We start from the raw sequence: 22400 nt of genomic DNA, 5'->3' as shown, positions 1-22400 counted from the left end.
CAAGGTTACACAGCTAATACGTTGCTCGTGTCGGGCTTCAAACCCGAACTGTCTGATCAAGAATCGATACTCTGGGGACTTCCCTGGTGGCACAGTGGTTAAGAATCCTCCTGCCAACGCAGGGGACACGGGCTCAAGCCCTGGTCCGGGAAGATCCCACATGCTGCGGAGGAACTAAGCCCTTGTGCCACAACTACTGAGCCTGTGCTCTACAGCCCGCGAGCCACAACTTCTGAGACCGCATGCCACAGCTACTGCAGCCTGCATGCCTACAGCCTGTGCTCCACAACAAAGAGAAGCCACCACAATGAGAAGACTACACACTGCAACAAAGAGTAGCCCCTGCTCGCCACAACTAGAGAAAGCCCGCGCACGGCAATGAAGACCCAAAGCAGCCAATAAATAAATAAATAAATTTATAATTAAAAAAAAGTCAATACTCTGAACCACTTCTCTTACTCTGTACTGCCTCTCAGTTACTGTGCATTTACAAGATATTATTATTATTTGCTATTATTAGTTACAGTTAATTAAAGCTTTTGTTTACATAGATAGTAATCAGACTTATGCTGAATTCTCAGAACCTACCATTAGAATAAATATAAATGTTTTAAGGAATGAGGTAATGGGAAGAAAACCTCATGATCCCAGCTGAGTATTGAGGTTCTGCTTATAACCAAAAAATCTATCTTTGTACATCATATGACTAACTTTCAATACTGGAAGGAATCGGGGAATTCATTTTACGTTAATCATAATTGAAGTTATAATACTTCACTGTTGGTTTGGTTATTTAGTTTTTTTCCCACCTCACTCTTCCATCCTGTTCCCATGGGTAAGTAGATCCATGGCAATGTTTGTTAATTAAAAGTAACATTATTTTAAATTTTTGCAACGATTGGATGGGCTCTAGACCTAATAGGATCAGTATTGGGAATCTCTATTTGGTTCTAGGTTTTTTCTTCTTGCTTCAGGAGAAGTAGAGTGGAATATTGGGAGTTGCTTTGCCTTAAAAAAACATCCTCAGGAGTAAAACATGTGGAAGAATACTTGAATATTCTGTGTGTTTTTGACAGTTTCAGCTGAATGAGAACAAGTTACAGGGAATTAAAAGATAGTGGCGAGATCTGACTGGTTCCTTCATTCTACAGCTGGCTCAAATAACTGTTGATGGCCATGCAGGAGAAATACCCAAGTGAGCGGTTCTCTCATGCCACATCACCAGGTGAGTAGTCAGAGTTTTCTGGGTTAAATTATGACCTTTGCTCTATTATTTTATAACAGAAATTTCCTTAAAAGGAAATACTGAACAAACAAGCATTCACTGAAAGGCTGGCGCTTAAAGAACAAAAATGACATGGGGCTACATTGAATAGAAAAATAGGTCTCTCTGAGAGAACAACTATTTATCTCTGGTCCTGTGTAGCTTCCAACAAGACCACGTGATTGACTGGGAGAGGAGGACACATAAAGGATTGGAACAAAGTGACTTTGGAAGATAGTTCCATTTGAAATCAGAAAAACACAGCATAAATTACTGTGTTCTATGTTGTCTTTGTAGTCCTGTGGGTGGGTCAGTCATCTGTTAGCCCACAAAGATTGGAATTCTTCTTGGATGCCAACAGTCTCACTTGTGTTGTCACTAGAGACTCAGGAATTTATCTCTAGAATGGATTTACAGGGTTTTGAAAGCTCAGTAGATATCCTAAGTTGATATGTTAAAAGTTTGTGTATGTATTTAATATATATTAAAACATGTAAATATATACATATACTCAATAGACAATATTAAGTAGATATGGTATATTCAAATAGGAAGTAGCATTTTAGAAAAATAACTTTTGAATTTGGGGGGATTTATGAAGAAAGAGTACATTTGATGGAACTAATGGTATGTTTTCTTTAACTTGAAAAATCCCACAGTGCCTTATAGCAGACATTTGGTAGATATGTTCTCCTAGGCATACTGCCTTGCATATAATAAGCACTTGTAAAAGCATTTGTTGAATCAATTCAAGGTTCATTCAGCAAATATTTATTGAACATTGCTATGTGCCACGCACTGTCTTAGGATTGAATTATGCAATTTCTTATGACACTTATGTGTATAGTGCACCTTCTTGGAATGTAGAAATTCCTAACAAAGCTTACTGCTTTTCTGATGGCTTTGTTTTCAGTAGTCTCTCATTTCCTACTTTTTTTTTTTTTTCTTTTTTGCGGTACGCGGGCCTCTGACTGTTGTGGACTCTCCCATTGCGGAGCACGGGCTCCGGACGCGCAGGCTCAGCGGCCATGGCTCAGGGGCCGAGCCGCTCCACGGCATGTGGGATCTTCCCGGACCAGGCACGAACCCGTGTCCTCTGCATCGGCAGGCGGACTCTCAACCACTGCACCACCAGGGAAGCCCAGTAGTCTCTCATTTGATTGATAATGGTCTTAATATTTGATAAGGATGCTGCTGATAGGACGTGATACCAGCTTTCAGACTTGAATTTTGAAATAATCATAGTCTCTATAACTACACCAAAACATATTTTTATTTTAGCAAATATCACTTTTAGAATTGATGTATGGAGTGGGTGAACAGAGAAGTGGTAGTGGTGAAGATTAGTAGTAGTAACAGGGAGTGATTTCCAGTAGGAGGCCAGGAACATGGTAGTCGAGACCCTCCATTGATTTTCACTATTTCAAAAGACCTGACAAATTGTACACTGACTAGAGAGATAATGCCATATAGACTCACCAGGAGGTCAAATTTCTTTGCTTCTCGCTAGAATTATGTTAATTTAGTATAGTAACACTGGCTAATCTTATGCTGATCAGATGCTCTGATTTTTGGCTGTGTTTTCTATTAAAGATTGTTACAGGGACTTCCGTGGCAGTCCACCTGTTAAGACTCCGGGTTTCCATTGCTGGGGATGCGGGTTCGATCCCTGGTGGGGAAACTGTGATCCCACATGTCACGCGGCACAGCCAAAAAATTTAATAAAAAAAAGAAATTGTTACCAATTACTGTGTGTATATAGATTCTTTCAAATCAGGCAGTCCACTGAGACCCAAAGAATAAAAGGAGTTCTTGGGGAAAGTGAGGTTGTCTTCAGTAGAAAGCAGAAGTAAGGGTAGCAAAAAAAAGGAGCAACTGTAGAAGAAAGTAGGTTCAGAAGATGGGAGAAGGGCTTCCCTGGTGGTGCAGTGGTTGAGAGTCCGCCTGCCGATACAGGGGACGCGGGTTCTTGCCTCGGTCTGGGAAGATCCCACATGCCGCGGAGTGGCTGGGCCCGTGAGCCGTGGCCGCTGAGCCTGCGCATCCGGAGCCTGTGCTCCGCAATGGGAGAGGCCACAACAGTGAGAGGCTCGCGTACCACAAAAAAAAAAAAAAAAAAAAGACGAGAGAAGCACTAAATTCAAATATCATTTGCTTCCCGCTAAATCATAGAGTCTGTAGAACCACATTTTCTGATTTCAGCTCAAACTCTGATGCTTTAAATGGATAAGTAGCTACCATTACCTGTTTGTTTACATGGATCATCAGATAAAGTTTAGAAAAATTACAGTGGTTTTTAAAAAATAATTTGAATTTAATTCTTTGCTAGTATATTAGTAAATCAAGTATTTATTGAACACTTCGTATCTACCAGCCCTCAAACAGCAAGCTGATAAAGTCAAATAAATCTCATCAGTCTTGTTTCATCTTACCTGCTCAGAAACTTTAGTAGTTTCTTTGCATTGCCCCCGCCCCACAAACTCTTCAGATTAACTTATAAGACTCATCTTGATCTGGATTTACCTTAACCACAAGGGTATCCTGATGCAGTCAAAGCAGTGGTTTTCAGCAGGGGACTGGATTGCCTGTTACCTTGCAGAGCATTTGGGAACATATGGGATGTTTTCAGGTTTTATAGTGATGGTGGGATGGAGTGAGGGCTGCTGCTGGCATTTAGTTGACGGGGAGGGACTAGGAATGCTTAACCATCCTGTAATATGTAGACTATACATTGAAGAATTGTCAGGCCCAGAATGCCAAAAGCACCTGTAGGAAATCCTGTAGGAAAGAATGTGGTTATTGGAATCAGAACAGCCTGGGTTCAAATCTCAGCTCTGTCCTCTGCAAAACAGGGGTTATAATACTTTTCAGTGAGTAGGTAGATGAGATCATGTTTGTAAAGTGCTGTGGCTTCTAGATTGCAAAGAATGGAGCTGCTATTAACTATTACTGTCCCAGTACCCCTGGATTCTTGGTAGTTTTTATTTCTGTCTTTGAACATTCTTACCTCTTATGCTATTTCCATTTAAAATTAACTGGGCTTCCCTGGTGGCACAGTAGTTAAGAATCTGCCTGCCAATGCAGGGGACACGGGTTCGAGCCTTGGTCCAGGAAGATCTCACATGCCGCAGAGCAATTAAGGCTGTGCGCCACAACTACTGAGCCTGCGCTCTAGAGGCCGCAAGCCACAACCACTGAGCCTGCCTGCCACAACTACGGAAGCCCGTGCACCTAGAGCCTGTGCTCTGCAACAAGAGAAGCCACTGCAATGAGAAGCCCATGCACTGCAGTGAAGAGTAGTCCCTGCTCGCCGCAACTAGAGAAAAGCCTGTGCGCAGCAACGAAGACTCAATGCAGCCATAAATAAATAAATAAATAAATTTATTAAAAAAAAAAAAAAACTCCCTAAAATTAACTAATTCAGAGTAGCTGAAATAGGCACAGGAGAAAGAAAGGTGTGGGGTGCCACTATTCTCTAATAGGTTTAAGCGATTTTTTAAAAAGTTTTGTGGGGTTACCTGAGCAGGTTCACACTAAAGGTGGGAAATGCCACTTGTTTCAGGTTCCAATGTGATTCAGAGGGGTGGTTCCTTGGGGACTGAATGGCAGACCCCAGTTATCTCGGAGGCCTTTCGAAGCCGCTTCAGCCGCTGTTCAAGTATAGCCGACAGTGGGGACACAGCCATTGGCACATCATGCTCAGACATTGCGGAGGGTAAGTTTGGATTAATGATTTGATTACCAAAATGTGTTGTCAATTTCAAATTGTATTCCACGTACATTGTCATTTCCAGAGTATTCATAAGCCAATCCATTCAGTCAAGGAGTCTTCTTGATTCTTCTTATCCTATGCTCCTCACAGCCGGTCCCTTCCTCTCAACTTCTACTGTTTGTCCTGTCTGAAACAACTTTCTAATAGGTTTCTTGGCATCAGGTCTTTCCCTCTCCTACCAGATTAATCTTTCTAAAAGCCTGATTTCATAGTTTCCCTTTCCTGCAAATCCTTAGTTGTTTCTTTTACTTGGAGGATAAAGGTCAGAGTCCCCAATTCTGTGATATGGCCCTATCCCATTCAAACATATTTCTTACTGTCACCAGGTATGTTGTCTTAACTATGCTACGTGCAGAACCTTTTTTTGTTGTTGTTACTTGAGCTCTTTCCTTCTTTAATCTGGGCCCCTTTATGCTGTTCTCATCTCCTCTTGCCCCTCCCAGCTATGCTTATCTTATCTTATGATTTAATGACACGTATGAAAAAGCTTTTCCAATTTCTTCCTCCCATTACTGATCTTCCTTTTTGCAATTTTATATCTTTATTTTTTTCTGTCACTTGTTTTTGCACTTAAGTATTAACTGTCAGACTGTACTTTACAAGAGTATTTTGTTTCTTCATTTAGATGGTGGGTTCCTAGGAGGGCAGAAAACCTAATGATAATAATTAATTACTGTTTATCAAATACTTTATGATGCATACTGTGCTAAATTTTTTTCTACATTTTTTCATTAATACCTTTAAGAACTCTATGAAATATTTTATTTCCAATCTACAAATGAGAGAGCTGAATTTCAAAATGATTAAATGAGCTGATTAAAGTCGCAAAACTAGTTACCTTGGTACTTGGTGCATCTGATAAGATGTCACACCCACTAGGATGGCTATAATCAAAAAGATAATAACAATCGTTGGTGAGAATGTAGAGAAACTGGAACCTTTGTACATTGCTGGTGAGAATGTAAAATGTTGTAGCTGCTTTGGAAAGCAGTTTGGCAGTTCCTTAAAAGGTTAAACATGGAGTTGCCTTATGACTCAGCAAATCTAGGTATATATACGCAAGAGAATTGATGAAAGCATACATCCACACAAAAACTTGTACACAAATGTTCGTAGCAGTGTTATTCTTCATAGCCAAAAATTGGAAACAACCCCATGTCTATCAGTTGACAAACAGATGAGTAAAATGTGGTATATCCATATGATAGAATATTATTTAGCCGTAAAAAGAAATGAAGTACCAATACCCCCCACAAACTGGATTAACTTTAAAAACATCTATGCTAAGTAAAAAAGCCAGGCGTGAAAGACCACATATTGTGTGAAATATCCATAATAGGCCAATCTGTAGGGAGGTAGAAAATAGATTTAGTGGTTGCCTAAGGCTAGGGAAGTTAGAGTAAATGCAGCATGACTGCTAAAGGGTAAAAACATTTCTTTGGGGGGTGATGAAAATGTTCTAAAATTGATTATAGTGATGGGTACATAATTCTGTGAATGTACTAAAAACCATTGAATTGTATGTTTCAAGTGGGTGAAAGTTGTACAGTATGTGAACTGTATCTCAGTAAAGCATTTAAAAAAAAAAAGAAATGTTTGGAAAAAATAAAAGAAGAATGAAAAGGAGAAAAACAAACACATCAACTACATCTACTACTAGTACTGACTCCTGGACACCTGGCATTTAATTTTTTTTTTTTTTTTTTTTTTTTTGCCACACCACGTGGCATGCGGGGTTCCCCGACCAGGGATGGAACCCACGCCCCCTGCCGTGGAAGTGGGGAGTCTTAACCACTGGACTACCAGGGAAGTCCCTGGGATTTAATTTTAATAGTTTGACAGCTGTGTGTATATGGGCCCAGTGTCAATAAATATTGAGTTAATGGAATCATAGACTTTAAGGTAGACAGAACTTTAAAATCACTTAATCCAGTTTTTTGCAGGTGAGTAGCAAAAATTCCCTGAGGGGTTAAGTAACTTGCCTGATGTCACACAGCTAGTTATCAGATTCAGATCTCCCACCTGTATTGTTCTTTCCATCACTTGTGTAATCAAAAGTGTTAACTGTCAAGGTAGTTGTGACTTGTTAAGGTTTTGTCTACATGTGCAGTCATGGGACCTTTTTCATTCTGACTAAATAATAGGACTTACAAACATCAAACAATGGTCTAGATTTTTCCCCCCCATTGAATTGACTGGCTATATCTCATTCAGTCAAATTGTTACACAGATTGTGTGTGACTCGATGTGTGCTTTTTATTCCTTTGGGGAAATATATATATTAATTGCATAGTACATTCTTTTTTTTTTTTTTTACGGTACGCGGGCCTCTCACTGCTGTGGCCTCTCGCGCTGCGGAGCACAGGCTCTGGACGCGCAGGTTCAGCGGCCATGGCTCACGGGCCCAGCTGCTCCGCAGCATGTGGGATCCTCCCGGACCGGGACACGAACCCGTGTCCCCTGCATCGGCAGGCGGACTCTCAACCACTGCGCCACCAGGGAAGCCCATTAATTATCTATAGTAGTGTGTATATGTTAATGCCAAACTCCTAATTTATCCCTTCCCCATCACACCTTTCCCTTTTGGTAACCATAAGTTTGTTTTCTAAGTCTGTGAGTCTGTTTTCTGTTTCGTAAATAAGTTCACTTGTAACATTTTTTTAGATTCCACATATAAGTGATATCACATGATATTTGTCTTTCTCTGTCTGACTTACTTCGCTTAGTACTATAATCTCTAGGTCCATCCATGTTGCTGCAAATGGCATTATTGCATTCTTTTTATGGGTGAGTAATAATCCATTGTGTATATGTACCACATCTTCTTTATCCATTCATTTGTCAATGGACATTTAGGGGTTTTTTTTTTCTGGCTTCACTGTGCAGCTTGTGGGATCTTAGTTCCCTGACCAGGAATTGAACCCAGTCCATGGTAGTGAAAGTGCAAAGTCCTAGCCACTGGACCACCAGGGAATTACCCATTTAGGCTTTTGATTCTACCCTTCTCTAAGGTGTTTTACCTTGAAGATTCTCAAGGGACAGGATAGAGGTGGGTACTGGAGAGCTCAGAAGGCTTTCAGTTTTTTGATAAAGACTGAAATTGTCACTGGCTTAATTCAGACTACCATACTTCATAAACCAGTAAGTGATGTAGGCAGAAGTGATCAAAATTTAGCAATAGCTAAGTCTACCCTTACCAAGAAAGGGAGGTTGCTAGAAAGAACAAATTGCTTTAGGCGGGGATGGGGGTTGAGGGGCAGGGAGTGTGTTTGAGGAAAGGAGAGATTTAGAAATATATCCTTGAAGTGGCAAAAACCCAGTGATTTGGGGAATTGTAAACTTCTCATAAAAATCACGTATCCCATACACTAAATTTGGAAAGCCTTTGAAAATTGTAGATGATAGTGACCCTTTTGAAAATGTGTTGCTATTTCGTTTCAGAATGCTCTAAAACACAAACCAGACTTAGCAAGTGTGATGTAACTTGACATTTTATAGCACTTTCTGAGGATTACAGTTTCCTTAATATAAATAGATAAACCCAGTAGATAAGTGACAAATGCTGCCAAAGACCTCACTTCATCATCCGTAGGTGGACCACACTCACCAGAAAATTAGAAAAACCATATTCTCTTGGGCAGCTGGTACCTTTCTTCTTGGCTTTGTTTTTGCCATTACTGCTAGGCATTATGGGCTCAAAACAATTTGGTGAGTCTTTAGAGAGAGTGGGGCTGTGGATGGAGAATGGAAGGAGGTGTTGCTGAGTTCAGCATAGTAGCAGCCCTCACAACCACAGTCTTACTGTCCTCTGTTCCATAATTATATTTTGGGAGTGGGGACACTTGGTGAGAGTGGATATTATGGTGCCATTATGGAAGATTTCAAATAGAGACCTTACTAGTCTTAGAAGTCTTCATCACCACCAGTCTACCTTAACCCTGTTGACTAGTTCTGTATTTAAGTTTTGGGACATCAAAAACTGTGTCCTTTGACTCTGAAATGTCCTTTCTTGGTCCTGAGAAACTGATGCATGTCATCAAAAATTACTGGTGGTTTTGTTTCTTGTTTGTTCTTAGTATGGCATTTTATATATCGCACGATCATCTGAGTAGAGGAAATTAGAGACTATGCATATATTATAAGGGATAATTTGGCTTGCCTGTGTGTTTTTTTTTTTTTTTTTTTTTTTTTTTTTTGCGGTATGCGGGCCTCTCCCGTCGCGGAGCACAGGCTCCGGACGCACAGGCTCAGCGGCCATGGCTCACGGGCCCACCCGCTCCGCGGCATGTGGGATCCTCCTGGACCGGGGCACAAACCCGTGTCCCCTGCATCGGCAGGCGGACTCTCAGCCACTGCGCCACCAGGGAAGCTCTTGCCTGTGTTTTTAAAGAGCTGCTTACAAACCCATATGAGAAGATGATAGCTGATCTATACTCATATAATTCTGGAAAAGGTTAGTGTCTGTCCTCATTAGCTGAGTGTGTTCTGTGTTGGTTGATGGAAAATGAAAAGAAACAAATCGGACGTCTACTCTTCTCCGTGGTAGACATGCTTAGTTTGGAAAAGAATACTAGACATAGTTGAAAAAGGAAGACGTTTATATTCCTTGTCCCCCTCACTCAGTTTTCTGCCTGCTGAAGGTAACGTGTGTGTTTCCTCATATTCCTGTATTGTTCTTCACTTGCAGCCCACTGTCCTGTGTTAATTCTGTGACCTTGTAGTCCTCTTCAGAGTAGCACTTGAAAGTTGGAAATATGTAGAAATATGAACCTTCTACAGCAGGGCCAATCAGCGAGTTGTCTCCCAAGACTAGGCAGGAGCTAAAGGAAACATAAGTCCAGTCTGAAGGAAAGTGAAAAATCACAGTTGTATACAAACAAGTGGGTAAATAAAAGGCAAAATATAAAAAAGAGGATTTCACTGTTTACCACTTGAGAGTGCTCACTGTGCTAGAATGAAACCTGAGAGTTACTAAGAATAACTTCACATATCCCGGCAGTCAGGTCTGGTGTGTGGGAGAGAGAACAGAATCTTGATTCAGATGCTGTGCTCCCTGCCCTAGATACAAAGCAGCACTATCCAGTTCGCTTTATTTTTCGGATAGTTTAGATTCATTGCTCACCTTCACAGGGGAGCTTTTGGAGATCACAGAGGATTCTGGCAGCCCTTGGAAAAGACATTTTTATTAGATTGGATTATAGCTTAGAGTTACCCAGCTCTTAGAAGAGTAGGATCTAATCCATTTCCCTTAAGTAAGTGATTTTTTTTTTAAGTTCCATTTTCAGCTTTGTTGACTGGCAGGATTTTTTATTCAAATACAAAGGACAGAGTATAAGTTAAAAGTGAAGCCAGTGTTGCCTTTTGTTGGTTTGCCTTGTGAATGGCATTTGAGGTCCTAGAACACACATCTCCTGTTTAGGCTGCTGTGTTTTTTGCCTGATACTTGTGATGACAGTGCCCTTTCTGCGTGGTCTTAGGACAAGCAGAGAATGTCTGGCATAGCAGCCAAAGTCAAGAAAGCTTGCTGCCTCTATTTTGACTTACGGAAGACTGTTCTCTCCGCAGATTTTTGCAGCTCGAGTAGCAGTCCTTCTTTCCAGCCCATCAAAAGCCACGTAACCATTCCAACAGCCCATGTGATGCCTTCTACTTTGGGGACCTCTCCTGCCAAGCCAAATTCTCCTGCCGGACCCTCTTCTTCCAAACTTCCTTTGTCAGGGTTGACTGAAAGTGTGGGGATGACAAGAAATGGAGACCTCGGTGCAATGAAACGTTCTCCAGGCCTATCTAGAGATTTCATGTATCTTTGTGGTGCTCCTGGAGAGAATGGAGTTGAGCAGTCCTGGTTTCCAGCAGTGGGCCATGAAAGAGAAGAAGAGGCAAGGAAGTTTGATATTCCCAATATGGAGTCTACTCTCAATCAGTCGGCAGTGATGGAGACGCTTTATTCAGATCCCCACTACCGAGCCTCCTTCCACAACCCAAGAACCGACACAAACAAGGAGTTATACAGAGTGTTGCCTGAGACCAAGAAGGCACCAGGCAGTGGGGCGGTATGTGAGCGGAATGGACCACACCCTAGTGGCAGCGGGGTTCTTCCTTTGGGACTCCAGCCTGCTCCTGGGCTCTCCAAGCCTCTACCTTCTCAGGTGTGGCAACTGAATCCTGACCCTTGGCATCCCCGTGAGCGATCTTGTGAGCTCAGCACTTGTCAGCAGCAGCTGGATTTGATCCGTTTACAGATGGAACAAATGCAGGTAGAGACCCTTCTTCCCTTGGATTTTGCAGTTTCTGTGCTGATCATAGAACTGTATAGGTTTTGTCCTATAAGTTTTGACTCCAAAGAAAGCATTTGTAAAAAGGAGGAAAGATGTTTGTAGATAGGAAATGAAGTCTTGTGAATGTCATCAAATCTGTTGGTGGTCTAATTAAACACCAGATAGTTTCTCCAAAGCAGAGGGTTATAAAGGGAAACCCAGAGTTAGGACACCAACACTGACTGTGTGTGTATGTATTTATGTACCAGTCACTAGGCTAGGTACTTTAACATACAGAATCTTATTTAATCCTTATAGCACTCTGATGAGGTAAATGTAGAAATTTACCAGTTTCTTAGAATAAGTAATCTGTCCAGGGTCACAGAGCTGGTGAGTGGCAGAGTTCTAGGGTTCAAAAACTATCTTTGAATCCCAGGTTCTTTCCACTATAACACTTTTGGGTTTAAAAAAAAAAAAGTCCTTGTGCTGCTTAAGAATGGGAAGAAAGGAAGCAGGACACATTCTCCTTTCCTGGTTGGTGAGGACATCTTAGCTCCTGTTTAGCTTCTGTTGCCAGATAATGAAAGACAACTGACCTTTTCTTAGAAACTGGAGCCTTTCTGAGCAGGGAGTGTCCAGCTGGCAGAAGTCTCCCTAGCAGGTTCTTTCCAGTCATACATCAGAGCTAAAATTATTTCATAAACAGTGGGCCTTCTCAGACTGAGCCAAAGTAAGCCTTGACTGCAGACCCAGCTGTAGCTCAGGTGTTTTCAGGTGCCTATAGGTCAAGATTAAGCTGCTCTGGGCCTGCTTGTCTTTCAGCTTCAGAATGGAGCCATCTGCCACCATCCTGCTGCTTTTTCTCCTTCATTGCCCACATTAGACCCAGCACAGTGGATCAGCATCTTGAACAGTAATGAAAACCTTCTGAAGGAAAAGGAGCTCCTTATTGACAAGTAAGGGGGCAAGGGGTGTCATAGGGCTAGCCTCTGCTGTCCCAGCCCCCACTAAGGAGGTCTTCCCAAGGGCAGTGCATCTTCCTCTGTTTAGGACCCTGCCTTGCCTCATGGTAGAGCTAGGTCAGTAAGCAGCCTAGTCCAGTATGTGAGTAATGTGATAGGCCAGTTGCATATCTCTGCAGGGGCTGTGGGGAGTGCCTAAAGGAGGCAGCTGACTCTTCGCAGCTGATCTTTCTTCATTTCCCCTGTCAGTTTTCTCATTTGCTCTTCCTCCTTCAGGAAACAGCACTGACCAGAATCCAGGGTCTTTGCTTACAAAGTGTGGTTTGTACCTAAGGGAAGTGGGGGCTTATATTGCAAGTGGATTTGTGTCAGGATCCTGGACCTCATTCTATTCCGGCTTTTGCAGGCAGAGGAAACATATCTCTCAGCTGGAGCAGAAAGTGCGAGAGAGCGAACTACAAGTCCACAGTGCTCTTTTGGGCCGCCCTGCCCCCTTTGGGGATGTCTGCTTGCTGAGGCTGCAGGTAAGCCTTGGCAGCCAGGATGGCATTCTGCTTGTCATAACCCAGTATCTTCCCTGTGCTTGGCACTGTTAGGCATCCAGGAGATAGAAAATGAACCAAGTGATATAAGGTGTCCCTGCCCTCAAAGAGTAAACATCTTAATTATAAAGTATCTCCTGTTCTGCCCTTGTGGGGGCAGAAAAGGCTTGAGGGTAGATCAAGTGGAAGTCCAGGTGCCTTGGTATCAGGACATACTTGGGAGAAAAGGAAGGCAGAGCAATGTACTGAGTGATGTTTTGAGAAGTCTTAATATACCAGCCCTGGCCAAATGGAGGGGGAAGCAGAGGTAATGCAGGATTTAGAACCATTCCCACTTTTATTCTTCCATGTCTAGGAGCAGCTGAAGGAAACCATGCTCTCACTTAGGTCAGTAGCCCTAAAAGAAGTTGGCCAAGCTTCTTCTGTAATTTGGGCTTTTGAGTGATGTCTGTTAGACAGATTATAGTACTGTACTGGCTTTGCCACCTAGTGGGCCTGTTAAGATAGTGTTCCATCTTGTAGAATCAGAATGTTAGTGTGAGAAGGGCCGTTAGATAAAATCTAGTTCGGTCCTCTAATTTACTGATGAGAAAATTGAAGCCCGAGAAGGAGGAAGAATTTGCCTGAAGTCATACAGAGAATGAGTGGAGGAGAACCAGGCCTTGAGCCCAGGTCTTCTGATACAGTGTCCTGTATTCCTTTGTTACACTGCAACTCATCAAGTATTGCTTTAAGCCAGTGGTTCTGAAATTTGCGTATGCATCTGAATCACCTGGAGGGCTTGTTAAAACACAGATTATTGAGACCCATCCCCAGAGTTTCTGATTCACTGGGCCTGGGAGTTGGGCTTAAGAATTTGCATTTCTAACAAATTCCCAGGTGATGCTGAAGCTGTTAGTTCTAGGACCACACTTTGAGAAGCACTGCTTAAAGAAATTCTTAGAGAAAGGTGATATTTGACCACAAAGTATACTAGGTATAAGTAACGTGTATGGGACTGTCAGGGTAATGAACAGTTATATATTGAGAATCTCTCTGCAGGAATTGCAGCGAGAGAACACTTTCTTACGTGCACAGTTTGCACAGAAGACAGAAGCCTTGAGCAAAGAAAAGATGGAGCTTGAAAAGAAACTCTCTGCTTCAGAAGTTGAAGTCCAGCTCATCAGAGAGTCACTCAAAGTGGCATTGCAGAAGCATTCAGAGGAGGGGAAGAAACAGGAAGAAAGGGTGAGCTAAGGAGCTGATAGCTTTCTAATTCACAAAGGAGTTGGCAGTCAGCCCTCTCCTGCCAGACCCTAAGCTGTTTCTGGCCCCTATTCTTGGAACCTGGAGGAGCCAATTGGGTGAAACCCCCTACATTGACTTCTTATGCAGGATTGATCTGTTAGAAATGGAACCCCTCCTTTCTGCTTCATCTGCACAAAACTACCACAGAGAGGGAAAGCCGTATAATCCCTCACTGTCCCAGGTTGTGATGGGCTACCAGCTGGCCTGGGTGGAAAATCAGCCTGGGCAGTCATACGAGATTGTGCTGTGGCAAGATGTACCTGTGGTACATCATTCAGCCTGGTTTCTCCGCACTCTACCTAAAAAGTAGGTGAAGAATCCCATATATGCAGATATTTTGGGAGTTTTAACATTTTTGCCAGTGCTCTTAGAATTGCTTAGGGTGAGATTGGTTATCATAGAAGGAGCTAAATCTTTTGGTTCTGTTCACAGGTTGCACTAATGCAGACATTCTTGGGGGACCAGTTTAATAATGTTTAGTTCTGGACCACTTGCATCAAAGTCAGCTAAAGCAGTGTTTCGTAAACTTTAATGTGCTTAAGAATCATTTGGAGATCATGATAAAAAAAAAGATACGGATTCAGTAGTTGTGGGAGGGAAGGGGGCCCTGAGATCCTGCATTTCTAATAAGCTCCCAGGTGATGTTGGTGCCATTGGTACAGCATAGACTTAGAGGCTTGTTAAAAAAGAAACTTTTAATCAAAATAATACATGTATCTAAGTTAAATAACCAACATGTTATCAAATATCAACATATTTATAGTAAAAATTAGTGGTTCTGTGCCCAGCCCCACTCCACAGAATTATCTGTCCTCAACTGTTTTCTTTCTTTCTCCTGATATATACCTCTATATTTCTGAATAGTAGTATTTTTTTTTTTTTTTTTTTTTTTTTGAGGTACGTGGGCCTCTCACTGCCTCTCACTGTTGTGGCCTCTCCAGTTGCGGCACGCAGGCTCAGCGGCCATGGCTCACGGGCCCAGCCGCTCCGCGGCATGTGGGATCTTCTCGGACTGGGGCACGAACCCGTGTCCCCTGCATCGGCAGGAGGACTCTCAACCACTGTGCCACCAGGGAAGCCCTGAATAGTATTCTTTTATTGAATTTTTTGCTGTTTTTGTTTCATGAATGCAATATCTTTTCTCTGATGATATTGATTATACCTTTTGGGATATCTGCATCTGCTCATAGTGTTGTTTCTTGTTTCCTTCAGGTCTTTTTATTTTGGTGTCTTTCATGTTAGAGGCTTGGTGATCCTTGAACGAAAGAGTGCTCATATTTAAGAATGTAGTATTTTAGAGACTTCCCTGGCGGTCCAGTGCTTAAGACTCCACGCTTCCACTACAGGGGGTACAGGTTCAATCCCTGGTTGGGGAACTAAGATCTCACATGCCGTGCGCTGCAGCCAGAAAAGAAAAAAACAAAAAAAACCCCACAACGTATCAGTAGTATTTTAAAGCTGCGTGGAAGCTCTGGGTTCATGGTAGTTGCCCGGTGGGCTTCCCTGTGGGATGATCAGAGTTAGTCTGCCCTTTGCACTTGGGAACCCTCAAATATCAGTATCTGAATGTCTCATCTCACTCTGTCTAGGAAAGAATCTTCAGCCTGCTGCCTGGTGGAGAGACTGGGGACAGGAATGATTTTGGCCTTTGGGTTCTCAACACTGAGAAGGAGATTAGGTTTAAAGTCCCACAGTTCTATACATAGATTTTTACTTATACTGATTTTCAACACAGTGCTTCTCTCTCTCTCTCTCTCTCTCTCTCTCTCTCTCTGCTGTGACTGATATCCCTGAGCTTGACTATCTCTCAGTTGCTTTCTCCGGAAAATAAATCTCCAGTCTCCTTTTGGGGAAACCTAGGCTGAGAATGGTATCCAGCTAACCTGAATATAGACTTCTAGTGAATCCCCCTATTTTTCAGGTCTATGGCTGATACATACCTCCCTCAGGTATCTGGTGCTTCAAGTACAGGGGTTCTTGCTGGTTGTGAAGGGCACATTGTTTTCCAAGTTGTCTGTAACTCCTACTGCAGATTATAACTCCTTTGCTCCAAGTCATTTATCCCCCCAATTACTTTTATCTTCTGAAAACATGTTGAAATATCTTGTATACTTTTGTCTCCTCTTTTGACTTTTAAAAGTCAGTACTTTATTTTTCTCCTGTTGTTTAGAGATGTTTTGGAAGAGAGAAAAGATAAACATCTCTGGCCAGTCTACCATTTTTTTAATTCACAGTTGGTTATGAGCATTTTTAATAAGCTTCCCAGGTGATTCTGATGCATATTAAAATGTGAGAATCTGGAGAATCACATGGAGCTTAAAGATTGTACCTGGGGTAAAGGTTTTGACTGATTTTCAGGGATCCCTCTCAGTACTGTGTTATCTTTGGATTAAATTAGGCCTGTGCCTCTTTGGCATCAGTAGATCTGCCTTACCTTTTCTCTGCTTTCTCTTACTTCCTCCAGCTTCCTTTTTCATGAGCCAAAGAAAAAGCCATAATAGTGAAGAAAAAGTTTCCATTCAACAAATCTTTTTTTTTTAAATTTGTTTTATTTATTAATTTTTGGCTGTGTTGGGTCTTCATTGCTGCGTGCGGGCTTTCTCTAGTTGTGGTGAAAGGGGGGCTACTCTTCGTTGCAGTACACGGGCTTCTCATTGCAGTGGCTTCTTTTGTTGCAGAGCATGGGCTCTAGGCGGTGGGCTTCAGTAGTTGTGGCACGCGGGCTCAGTAGTTGTGGCACATGGGCTTAGTTGCTCCACGGCATGTGAGATCTTCCCAGACCAGGGCTCGAACCCGTGTCCCCTGCATTGGCAGGCGGATTCTTAACTACTGTGCCACGAGGGAAGCCCCATTCAACAAATCTTAATTGATTGCCTGCTCAGTGCCAAGCATTGTGCTGTGTGTTGGGGATATGATAGTAAGCAAAATGGACACAGCCCCTCCTCTCAAGGAGTTTAGAGTCTCATTAGCCCTTCCAGATGATTGCTTAGCTTTATATCCTATGTGGTGCTTAGGGAATAATGCATTACCTATCTCAACAGAACAGACCAGACCAGCTGTATGTCTACTGTATATACAGTTATATTTACTTTTGCAATTCAGTTCTGATGCAGACCACTTAGAGTTAGCATCAGATTCCACAGGTTTAAGGGCATGGTCCCCCAAAAGACTATGCTTATTTGTTACTTCCGATGCCAGCTGCAAGTTTTGGGTTCCCTAGACTGCCTATATACTTCTGACCAACTGGCTATAAATCCAGGGGTTCCCATGACCCCTTCAGGTTCAGTAATTCACCAGAGCAACTCAGAACTCAGGATTACTTAGGATTACAGCTTTATTATAAAAATACAAATCAGGACAAGCCAAATAAAGAGACAAATAGGATGAGGTCTGGGAAAGTCCTCAAAGCAGGGCTTCTATACCTTTTCTCCCTTGGAATCAGAGCATGTCATCCTCCTAGCACATCCATGTGTTCACCAACCAGGAAGCTCCACTGAGCTTCGGTGTCCAGAATTTTTAATTGGGGTTTTATTATGTAGGCATGATTGAACTCAATCTCCTGTCTTTGTCCCCTCTTCACAGGGAGTTGGGCTCAACTCCATCGGTCTTTATAGTGACCAGTCTGCATTCTGGGTCATCTCATTAGCATAAATGCATTTATGGTGGGCTCTGGTCCATTAAGAAAAACAAAGATACTCCTTTTCTATTATTTGGGATATTCTAAGAGTTTAGAAGTTACCTCCCAGGAAGCTGGACAAAGACCAGACAAATTTTTTTTGGCTGCACTGTGCAGCATGTGGAATTTTCCCAACCAGGGATCCAGGGATTGAACCCAAGCCCCCTCCAGTGGAAGTACGGAGTCTTAACCACTGGCCTATCAGGGAAGTCCCAGATTCCTTATTATATGGTAGAGCTACCAATTTTTGAAAACTGCCAAAGGAGCCCCCCTTCCTTGCCCTTGATTAGAAAGTTCTTGTGTGTTAACTCTGCATTTTATGCCCTAATCTCAAATGGCAAAATTTTATCAGCTTCCTGCATTCATTGTACTGGAAAACATTCATAGCCCTAAGGGCAAAGACATCACTTCAAAAAAAGTTGATGTTCGGGGTTGTAGAGGAGTCAATGGAGACAGATTCTCGACATTTCTTCCCAACAGGTCAAGGGTCGTGATAAACATATCAATAATTTGAAAAAGAAATGTCAGAAGGAATCAGAGCAGAACCGGGAGAAGCAGCAGCGTATTGAGACCTTGGAACGCTACCTGGCTGACCTGCCCACTTTGGAAGACCATCAGAAGCAGAGCCAGCAGGTAGCAGCAATGTCTGGGCATACCTGGGGCAAGAAGGGAGTGGCCAAGCAGGGGGGCTTTCTCAGCCTCTGCTGCATGCAGTTACCTTGTGGCTTTCTGAAAGGAAGATCCCAAAGGAGTCATGTCCACACACTCATATCACAACTGAACTGCAAATTTTTTGAGATACCCAGACAGAGTCTTCCTTGGCCTGTTGACCTAAGCATGGAATCCTGTCTTTCAGCTTAAGGATTCTGAGTTGAAGAGCACAGAGCTGCAGGAGAGAGTGACTGAGCTGGAGAGTTTGCTCGAGGAGACCCAGGCAGCCTGCAGAGAGAAGGAGGTTCAACTGGAAAGCCTGAGACAGAGGGAAGCAGAATTCTCCTCCACTAGACATAGGTAAATACCCCTGTGGGGTTGAGGAAAGGAGTGGAGAGCTATGTTCTGGTCCTGGCTACCCCACTCATTACCTGTGTGACTTTGGGCAAATCACTTCACTTCTCTGAGCTTCATTTTCTTTGGATTGTAAGTAATAGGAAAGCTGTTTATGGACAAGGACTATGTCTTTGAGATGGAATGTGGGGGGTATAGTGGTGTAGTGGGGTGGGATTTGTCACTGCATCCTTTGGAAGGCTCCAATCCAGTACCTGGCATAATAATACTAGATAATAATCCTTGAATATGTATGTGTTGAATGAACGGGAGCACTTCATAAACTAGAAAATGAGTATCTCTATATTTGCAAAAGTAGATCCTGGTGCTGAGGACTGGAGGTTATCCACATTTTGAATCTTGCAAGGTAAAGCCTACCAGGAGCATCTGTTTCTTCTCCTCAGCCCTAGGGATTGCTCTCGATTGCCACAGCAGGTTCTGAGAACAAAACAGGATGCCATAATGTACTCTCAGGGTGTCTTGGGAGCCTCCTCCATGTTAATAGAAGTTTCTGAAAATGTAGTGGCTGTGTTTCAGCAGCCTCTTGGACCAAATCCAGCTGCTAATGGGATGGATTGGATTTCTCATCCCATATTCAACCACAGTGACCCTGTTGTTTATTTCAGCAGATGGGCCATGATGAAAGTGATTGTGGGGATCCATGGGAGGAGACCACTGGTGGGAGTCAGAAGCGAGGTTAGGGGACATAGCTGGGTCTGCCCCAGACTGTATGTGCAAAGAAAAAAGATTTTTTTGGTATTTTCTAAAATTTCTGCATTGTATACATGTGACTTTTATAATTTAAATACATGTGATGAATGTTTACTTTTAAATATCAAAACAAAGAATAAAAAAACGTTGGGCAGGTAGAGAATTGGTAGCACATTGTATAGATGCTGACCTCTAGGGAATGGAACTAGCATAGACTGAGCAAGCAGCTTCTGTGTGGCACTCCCTACGTTATACAGACCTAAGACATTATCCCCACCTATGGCTTGGAAGGGTGTAAATGTCTTGCCCCCAAACATACAGTAAATAGCGGAATCAGGAATCAAAGCCACATCCCTCTAACTTCAGAGTTCTTTAAGAGGCCACTGTTTTTCAGCCTGCAAGATAAGCAGTGTGTGGAGGCGGCCAGTGGAGAAGATACAGCTCAATGGGGAGAAGGTCCCCAAGTGGAAATGGAGTCCTGGCAGAAGGAATGTGATTCCCTTAGAAAGGTGACTGAGGGTGTCCAGGCTGTAACGGGGTAGGCTTAGGAAAGAAAAGATTGGGTATTGGTAGGGAACCATGAATTTCTGACCCTGAACGCTCTAGGATCTGCTGCCCAGAGTTTTTCTCTCCTTCTGAGAAGTCATCCCTGCATAATAAATTTGCATTTTAGATATTCATCCTTATGACTGGTAAGCAACGTTAGCGAAGGACATGCCTCTGAACATCCAAATTTATATGCTCCAAAATGGTACACTGAAGCTTGGTGCACTTCATTCATGGCTCAGGCCCTATTCAGAACCTCTTGCATTGGGCAAAGTTCTACCCAGTGAGGGGGCTCTAATTCAGCAGAGAAGAAGGAGCTCGGGGCCTAGCAGTGAGACTGGTTGAAGGTCAGCAAAAAAGAAGACCCAGAAATGGTTCAGAGAGTACCTGAGGTCTCAAAGGACAGGAAACTAGTCCTGTTCAGGTTCTCTCCTCGAACAGTCAGTGTGACCAAAGCTATAAGTAATGATAACTGTCATAGCCCTGGATAGGACAAGCTTCATTAAACTGAATTTTCAGTCATGTCCTTTACCAAAGAACCAGAATATACACTGGCTGTATATGAAGTTGATTCTACTGGCCTACAATCATCAGGGTGAGGGTGTCTCTCTCCACCCGACTTCCCCATGGTGGTCATAGGTCCACACTACATTCCTCTTTGTTTAAATCTCTTTGTGACTAGAGCACAGGAGTGTGAAGCTAGTTAGCCAGGATAGGGAGTCTGGGTTATTTTTCTGTAGGTAGAGCTAACTTGTCTTCACTCTGTTCTCACTATTGACTGGCTATAGCCAGTTGGGCTAAGAGCCAGACCACAGATCCTAGTACAGCCTCTTGCCCTCTGACCTCACTATCAGCATGTGCTTACAGCCTTCCTTGATAACTTTGCCTTTCAGATTGTGGAGAAGCAACAGCAGAAGATTGATCAGTTGCGTTCACAAGTACAGGTGAGCTGGAGTCCTCGGGACATGGTGGGCAGGACTTAATGATGGAATTTCTAGAATTCAACCAACACTATTCTCTGCCATGCAATTTACTCGGTGTTAGGAGCACAAGAATGAGACCCAGTCAGTGCTTTTAGCCTACATTCTTGTTGGGAAGGGGTTTTAGCACAGTACTGTTAGAGCATCCATATTATCCTGGGGGAGCGTAGAAGAGTCAGTGGAAGTAGAGAGGTCAAGGAAGGGTTTCTGGAGATCATGAGCCTTCTTTTTTTTTAAAATTAATTAATTAATTTTTGGTTGCATTGGGTCTTCGTTGCTGCACATGGGCTTTCTCTACTTCGGGTGAGCGGGGGCTACTCTTCATTGCAGTGTGCAGGCTTCTCATTGCAGTGACTTCTCTTGTTGTGGAGCACAGGCTCTAGGCACGCGGGCTTCAGTAGTTGCAGCACACGGGCTTAGTAATTGTGGTATGTGGGCACAGTCGTTGTGGCTCGTGGGCTCTGGAGCGCAGGCTCAGTAGTTGTGGCGCACGGACTTAGTTGCTCAGCGGCATGTGGGATCTTCCCGGCCCAGGGCTTGAACCCATGTCCCCTGCATTGGCAGGTGGATTCTTAACCACTGCGCCACCAGGGAAGCACTCATGAGCCTTCTTGAAGGAGGAGGAAGGGTTAGCCAGTCGATGAGGAGGCACAGGATAGGATGGTATTTCCTGATAGAAGGAACAGCATGGGTAGGAACATGAAGGCATGAAACAGCAGGGTTTGCACATGGAGCTGCAAGCAGTTTGATATTGTTGAAGTAAGGTGGTAAATGGAGAACTGGGCTATGGGAGGGCTGGGACTGTTCAACCAAGTTAGCTTTTATTCTTTAGGTAGGTGATGGGAATCTACTCTAGTATTTAATTGGGGCGTGATGTGGTCAGGTTTGCAACTCAGGCTTGAGTGTGGAAGAATATTGGCACTTGGAGAGTTACAAGGCTGGAGGCCAGTGGACTGTAGCAGAAATCCTAGTGAGAGATGATGAAGGATGATGCATAAGGCAGCATTGCAAGAAGGAGTTGTGAGGGGACAAATTTAAATGAATTTTAGGAGGTAAAATTGAGAGGAATCAGTGACTGATAGAATGTAGGAGGTTGAAGAATAAGGAAAAAGACAACTCCTGGTTTCTATTTTGGGCCAGAGTAGGAGTGTCCTTAATTGGGTTCTCCAAGAAATCCTAGGTACAGATTCTCTTTGGACTCTAATAGAGGTTTTCACACCAAACAGGAGAGATGCACGTCCACTGAGGAAGAACTGAAAGCTGCAGTCCTACCCTTGTCATTATGTGGGTCTATTTAGTTCACATATTTCAAGTCCTGTAAGGAGATAGTCAAGCCTAGTGAGTGTTTACATCCATTTA

The 22400-nt window shown here is 43.0% G+C and overlaps 1 protein-coding gene across 3 annotated transcripts in view; it reads left to right on the top strand.

Annotated features, from left to right (window-relative positions):
• CEP85 (centrosomal protein 85) overlaps positions 1 to 22400 on the top strand; it is a 32761-nt gene that overhangs the window by 5568 nt on the left and 4793 nt on the right. Inside the window, exons 2-11 of one of the 3 annotated variants that reach the window (XM_082680969.1) lie at positions 1152 to 1225; positions 4827 to 4979; positions 10602 to 11293; positions 12116 to 12249; positions 12662 to 12779; positions 13839 to 14024; positions 18241 to 18393; positions 18617 to 18771; positions 19910 to 20024; positions 20955 to 21005. In XM_082680969.1, the coding sequence (XP_082537095.1) occupies positions 1171 to 1225; positions 4827 to 4979; positions 10602 to 11293; positions 12116 to 12249; positions 12662 to 12779; positions 13839 to 14024; positions 18241 to 18393; positions 18617 to 18771; positions 19910 to 20024; positions 20955 to 21005 (1812 nt within the window). In that variant the 5' untranslated portion in view covers positions 1152 to 1170. Of the gene's footprint in view, positions 1 to 1151; positions 1226 to 4826; positions 4980 to 9043; positions 9490 to 10067; positions 10289 to 10601; positions 11294 to 12115; positions 12250 to 12661; positions 12780 to 13838; positions 14025 to 18240; positions 18394 to 18616; positions 18772 to 19909; positions 20025 to 20954; positions 21006 to 22400 lie in introns of those variants that run through there. The other 2 variants (XM_082680970.1, XM_082680971.1) reach the window with 2 other exon arrangements.

This window comes from Grampus griseus (genome assembly GCF_964374135.1).
Source record: "Grampus griseus genome assembly, chromosome: 1".
Taxonomy (NCBI): Eukaryota; Metazoa; Chordata; class Mammalia; order Artiodactyla; family Delphinidae; genus Grampus; species Grampus griseus.
The sequence above is the reverse complement of the archived record's forward strand: the minus strand, read 5'-3'. Positions and strand labels throughout refer to the sequence as shown.